This window comes from Oxyura jamaicensis (genome assembly GCF_011077185.1).
Source record: "Oxyura jamaicensis isolate SHBP4307 breed ruddy duck chromosome 7 unlocalized genomic scaffold, BPBGC_Ojam_1.0 oxy7_random_OJ96787, whole genome shotgun sequence".
NCBI classification, from domain to species: Eukaryota; Metazoa; Chordata; class Aves; order Anseriformes; family Anatidae; genus Oxyura; species Oxyura jamaicensis.
In genome coordinates this window covers 1-6016 of record NW_023304081.1, presented here as the reverse complement: position 1 = coordinate 6016, position 6016 = coordinate 1, and the positions used below count along the sequence as shown (strand labels likewise).

Sequence of the window (6016 nt, the reverse complement as noted above, 5' to 3'; positions counted from 1 at the left end):
TTTGAATTTCCCCTGAGCATGTGACCCCAGTTTTCAAGTCCGTGTGGCGTCACTGTCCCAGTGTGGGAGCTGCTCATACAAAGCCTTTCAAGGGCTGTTGTACAAGTCAAGGCTGTTTTGTAATGACACATCACTTCTTGTCCTGTGTTATTATGTACTGCTGCTGGTCTCTTGTATCTTCTGGGCAGATTAAGAAAGAGCAGCAGCAAATGCCAGTGTTCACTCAGCTATTCAATGTATCCTTTTTTTTTTTTTTTTTTTTTTTTTTTGTGGTGAGAGAACTTGGGAAGGATGATATTTGACAAATATCAACTACTTAGTATCCCCTCATTTCTTGTAAATTTACCCTCTCAAGTCTCCACAGATTGTTATGTTATGAAAAAAATACTAAGCTGTCATTTCCTTTTCTTCTTCAGGCAGAAAAGCAAGCAAAAAAACAGCAGGAGAAGCAAGCAGACTTGGACTACGATGCTCAGAAACAGCTTATTGCACTTTGTAGGGAGCGTGAATTTCAGAACTATGCCAAGCAAGTTATTGAATCAGAGTCCAAGACTACACATAATCTTTATCCTCTCCTCAAAGTATCCAGAGATATAAGAGGACTTGGCTGTGGGCCATTTTCCAGAGGAAGCAAAGGAATAAATCTTAGTTTTCAAGAGCAGGATGTTGCTGAGACCCAGTTACCTCCTTGTAGCTGTACTACTGCACAGGAAGATAAAAATATGAAGTATCATTGAAACTATACAGCAAGGAAAGACAGAATAGTTTTCATGTGGTTAAAAACATACCTTTCTGAACCTTATGGGCAGAGTCAAGGCTGCAAATGGATCTACATTAAATATATGCTATGAATCTGGAAGACCATTTGAAAAAATAAATTCCAGAGAGTTCAGTATATTCACTAAAATCACTAGCTTGTATTTCATGAAAGTCAGCTTATTTAACTAGAATGCATCGCTGTCTCTATGTAACTGAAGATCAACGGAACCCGTTCCCACCAAAGGCTCACTATTGCTGCTACACTTTTATTATTTTTCTAAAAATTCCCTGTCCCAGGTTTTTCAACCCTACAGGCTATAATTCAATACAAATTCCCAACACGGGTGCAAAAAGTCACACTATTCACTAGCCTGTTTCCAGTTCAGTATTCTCCATAATGAAAGAAGAAAAAAGTAGATAAAACATTTACAGAACCTACAGGACAAGAAAGAGCAACCACATACACGCAGAAGCTAGAATACTTGGGGTACTGCAGTTTTTATAGTGTTTTGCAACCACCTTTATAAAATTAATGTCTCGCTGTAGTTTAGTTACGTGAAAATATGAACGTGGTTTGGTCGCAGTCCTTAAAAGGTCATCCACAAGGCAAATACGCCCCAGTATGGCTGTAAATGGCTACTACAAAAATGCAGTGGCAACAAGAAGCAGCATAGTTTGACCAGCCTTTCAAAAAGACAAACAGTGATTCAATCTGCAGTAGGTAAAGTCGGATCTAAACTCATTTCTCTGATTTCTCGGCTGGCACTGAACTCTTTAGGGCCTGTTCTCCAATGCAGGAGCCACGTACACACCTCGCTCCCTAAGGTTCGTTTCTTTGCTGAAGCTTTGCCATTGTATTTACACAGAATCACAGAATTGCGGCACGGACAGAGTTAGGGGTTCAGATAACGACTTCCCCTGCAAGCACCCTGGGCTCCACACACGCAGTTCCCCTGTCCTGGGCCCACTGGAAGCACTGCCCAAGGCACCCGCTGCCTGCCTTTGCCGCCCACCCTCGTTTCACGCCCCGAGCTGCCCATCTCTCTGGGCCAAACCGGGGAACGACCCAAGTTCTAAAAAGTTAGGAGAGTTTTCTAAAAAGGAGGTCTGGTAATATTTTACTCTGGCAAACGGGTCTTGTGGGTGCCTTCAGGACTCTGAGCCCGGCTTCTGATAGAGGCAGGCTTCGGAAGGAGGCGGGGGGCGCGGAGCCGGGCGGGGGCTGCCCAGAGGCGAGGGCCGAGGGCAGTTATCCCTTTACCTTCCACAGCGCGCAGCTCTCGGCTCTGGAACCGCCGTGCTCCTCCCCAGGGCCGGGCTGGCCGGTGCCGTCAGCAGCCGTCGGGTGGGGTCGGGGCGGTGCCGCTATAAGGGCCGCTGTCAGAGCCACCTCAGCCTGAGGCGCTCTGGAAGCAGCCGAACGGGCTGCCTCGCGTGAGGACTGAGAGGCCGGGCCGGGCCGGGCCGGGCCGGGCCGCAGCGGAGGCAGCCGCCGATGGAGCACCAGCAGCCGGGCGCCGCCGAACGGGAGGCGGAGCGGGAGCGCGGCCGCTACGCGGAGCGCCGGGCCGTGGCCAGGGAGCAGCTGGCGCAGTGAGTCGGGGCCGCCCAGAGCGGGCCCGGGGCGGGCGGGAGCTGCGGCGGGAGCGGGGCGCGACGCTGCGTCGGGCCCTCCCCGCGCCGTGGGCTCCCTGAGGCAAAACACCGTGTTCTTGCCGCTTCTGCCAGCCCACAATAAGTCACCCTTGCAGCCAGCGTGGGCTGAGGGCCGCTCTTTGTCTTAATGCTGGCACTGCCTGGGAGTGGTAGCTTGCTGCTAGCTGGTAAAGGCCGAACTGGTGCAGGCAGTGGGCTAACAATTAAGATGCTCAAAATGGGATCTCTTACTCAAAGCCATCTGCTGGTCATATTTGTTTTTGCTAGTACTGACTTAATTGGGAGATTTCTAAGTGCTCATTTACGCCGGCAGTCAACTCTGGCTGGCAGAGTTACAGCTACCACCTAAAGATGCGTGATTCTATTTTGATCCAATGTTCCTTCACTTTAAAATACTGGATTTTTCAGTGTTCAGGTACCCGTAGACATACAGAATCCCTATCTACTCACTCACAGAATCCCCAGCCCACTTACTCTATTCCTTCCCTGTTTCAGAATACAGGAACACAGGCATCAGGCAGACCTGGCCAAGCTGGAAAACAGAAGAGAAGGGGAAGAAATACAAAGGCTCAACCGGTTGTACCAACTGGAAATTCAGAGAGGAAAGGAAAACGAACAGGAGGAAAAAATTGAACGCCAGAGGCTGCATCACGTAAGTAACGGGAAATCAGAGTTCAGTGCTTGCTTCACTGCAGCTGTCTAGAATGAAACAATTGCATTAGGGCTATGGATAAACAGGTCTGATGGCAACAGGAGGCTTGTTGGTAGCTTCAGTAGCAGTGTTAGGTTGCATACTGATGTTGAAAGCTGCAGGCTAGGTCTTTCTTTTGTCTGTTTTTGGGAAGGGCCTCTTGAAAGTCCTGATGTGACACCTGAACTTTAAATGGAATACAATGAAAAAGTCTGCTGTAGACATCAGGGAATATTCTTGGCTTGATACCTGGATTTTGATTCCATGTACCTACCCTGTTTTAAGCCCATTTTTCCTTGTTAGGGGTAGAGAGTAGTCTGAGTCTGTGAACGTGACTTTATTTTTATCTTGTCTTTCCCTTTCTGATAAGAGGTGTTTAGAAAACTTATGAAGACCTACTGACCACACCTACCTTTCCCTCCTCTGTACTTCCTTTGCCCAACAGCTGCTTAAGCAGGGAGGCACTGACGTGGAGGTACTTTGAATCATTAGCAAGCAAGAGGTCAAGAGGAGAGAATTCCCATTCAAACCTTCCTTGCTTCACCTCATCTGCCCTTCACCCCACCCCTTCTGTCCTCAGGCAAATTTTATTCCATTTTCTTTCAACCTGTTATGTGCAATGAAATCAATATACACTAAAACGGCCACTTCTCTGTGATCTCAAAATGCCTTGTGCTTTATATTCTTATGGTTCTACAGACATACTGTTTTCTGTCCTTCAGAGTCTGTTCCCTGTGAATGACACCACTTGGGATGGGAGAATACCTGGTGACAGAGGAGAAGTATAATAAAGTCTGCCCTAAGGATATCATGCTTGGGGCTGCAACCGCATACTTGTAGCAGTCACTCCTGCAGCCCCCCTGTTACCAAGCCCTTGCCACTTAAACTTGGTACATTACTAATTTTAATTCTGTGGTAGTTTGAACATTAGGTCCTGAGTATTCTCATCCATCTGTTTCTGTTCTCTATCTTCTCCACTGGTACAATCAAAGAACTGTTATGATAGGTTAGGTGTGAAGTCTCTGATGGATTTTCTTTCCCCATTCAATATTTCTGAAATCTCATCCTCTATAACAATAGGAGTTATTTTCCATTTAAACAGGAGCATGTAGCTGAACAGAAAGTAATTAAAGATGAAGAGAAGCAAAGAGAAAACCAAGATGATGATCGGATTAGGGCTTACATTAAAGGAAAAGAAATGATGGCTGATCTGAGAAGAGAAGAAGATGCAGAGACCAATAGGTAGGTTGAGGTATTTTCAGTGTTAAGATTCAACTTAATGTTGTGACAAATGTTACTCTGAATTTTTACATCAGCAAAATCAAAACTGTTGCAAGAAAGCTTTCTGTGAGTAAAACTTGAAAAAAGGTAGACAGTTCAGATGAAACCCTATCAGTTGTAGTAGTAATTGGTGCTGTGGGGGTAGGTAAACTCTCAAGCCTTCAAGTTGCCTAGATGCTGAAATGCAAATCTCTGCATCAGTGTGTTGCCTGTCCTTCTCTGAGAAAGAAGGAACATATTTGACTTAACTAGGCAACAGTATTAATATTCTTACAGTAATAGAAGAAATATTGTTTACTTGTTTAGCTGAGAGGGTTTGCTATTCCTGAGCCAATGCAACAAGCACCCTTTGCTTCCTGCTCCCAGCATTTGCCCGCAGTGACACTGCGTTAGGTGGACTGTTCCCTGTGTGATCCATCTCACTATAGCAACAAAAAGCAAGCATGCCAAAAAATAAAAAATAAAAAATAGGGAGTGCTTACTTGCTGCGTCAGTAAAAAGATGTCAAAGAGCTGAATGGGTGGGCCTGCGTGGCAAAAGAAGATAGAAGGGTAGAAGCAGGATTGCTGGCTTGAGTTGCAGCAGTGCCTCGGATAAGCTGAGTGTATATTGGATATGCTGGTATGTTACAGTAGCTCATGTTCTACTGCAGGCTAGTTCAAGAGCATCAGGACAAAGCTTTTAAACAACTAGCAGGACAGATGAATCAGACATTGAGGATGGAAGCTGAACGTTTTGCTCGAGGAGCTGCAGAGGTAGAAGACGAATACCAAATGAAAACCAAAGAGAGAGAAGCAAAAACAAAGGCTGCCATTGAATCTATTGCTGAACACAGAGACACTGTGGTAAAAAAAAAAAAAATTCCTTTTTCTCTCCTATCCTTCCAAATACCTTTTAGATACATCGTGGGTTTTAGCATAGCAATTGTTAGTGGGACACTTCTGCATGTTCTCACTTAGCAGCTGCCTCTTACTTACACCCAACTCCTTCATCAGGTCTGCTGACATCACCCTGGGGTCCTCTCCCTCTCCCAGCTCATGCTGGGCACGCATCTGTTGGTGCTGCTGGAAAGAAACTCGGGGCGTGGACACTGGCCAGCTACGATGATTGTGCTTAGCAGCGAGTGCTGATACAGGGCTGCATCATTATTGCTTTTGTGTCTGGCCTGCAGAAGGGCTGGTGGCAATACATGACTCTTCAAACTGGCAGGGTAGCTACTTGGCTAACCTCCTCTCTTGTGTAAAATTCAGGTGAAGATGAAACTGGAGAAGGAGATAGAGGAAAAAGCAGAAAGTGCAAAAGAATGCCATGCATTCATGGAGAAGAACCGCATCTACCTGGAAGGGGAAGAAGCCAAGAAACAAAGACAACGTGATGCAAGTATGGAAGTACAGAAGATTCAGCTCCAGCAAATGGTAAATAGAAGTGCTGTACCCTGTCAGCCCCTTTCAGAAAGTAGCACGCATCTAAAGCAACAGTATGATGCATTGAGGGGCTGGGAGAGGAAGCATGCTGTTTTTTGTTAAGCTTGTATGCACTGGAGGTGTTGGCACTGGGGACCAGCTGCATCTCAGCAGTGGCGCAGGAGTCAGCCCTTGTTGGTCAGGGAGGAGGACCTGAAAGGGCAGG

At 46.3% G+C, this 6016-nt stretch overlaps 1 protein-coding gene across 1 annotated transcript; it reads left to right on the top strand.

The window, feature by feature from the left end:
• Positions 1-2189: 2189 nt before the first annotated feature.
• Positions 2190-5928, top strand: LOC118157616 (coiled-coil domain-containing protein 173-like). Its single transcript, XM_035312021.1, has 5 exons — positions 2190-2352; positions 2911-3067; positions 4209-4348; positions 5040-5232; positions 5638-5928. The coding sequence occupies exons 1-5, from the start codon at positions 2255-2257 to the stop codon at positions 5911-5913; spliced, it is 864 nt and encodes a 287-aa protein (XP_035167912.1). The 5' UTR covers positions 2190-2254; the 3' UTR covers positions 5914-5928.
• Positions 5929-6016: the final 88 nt, after the last annotated feature.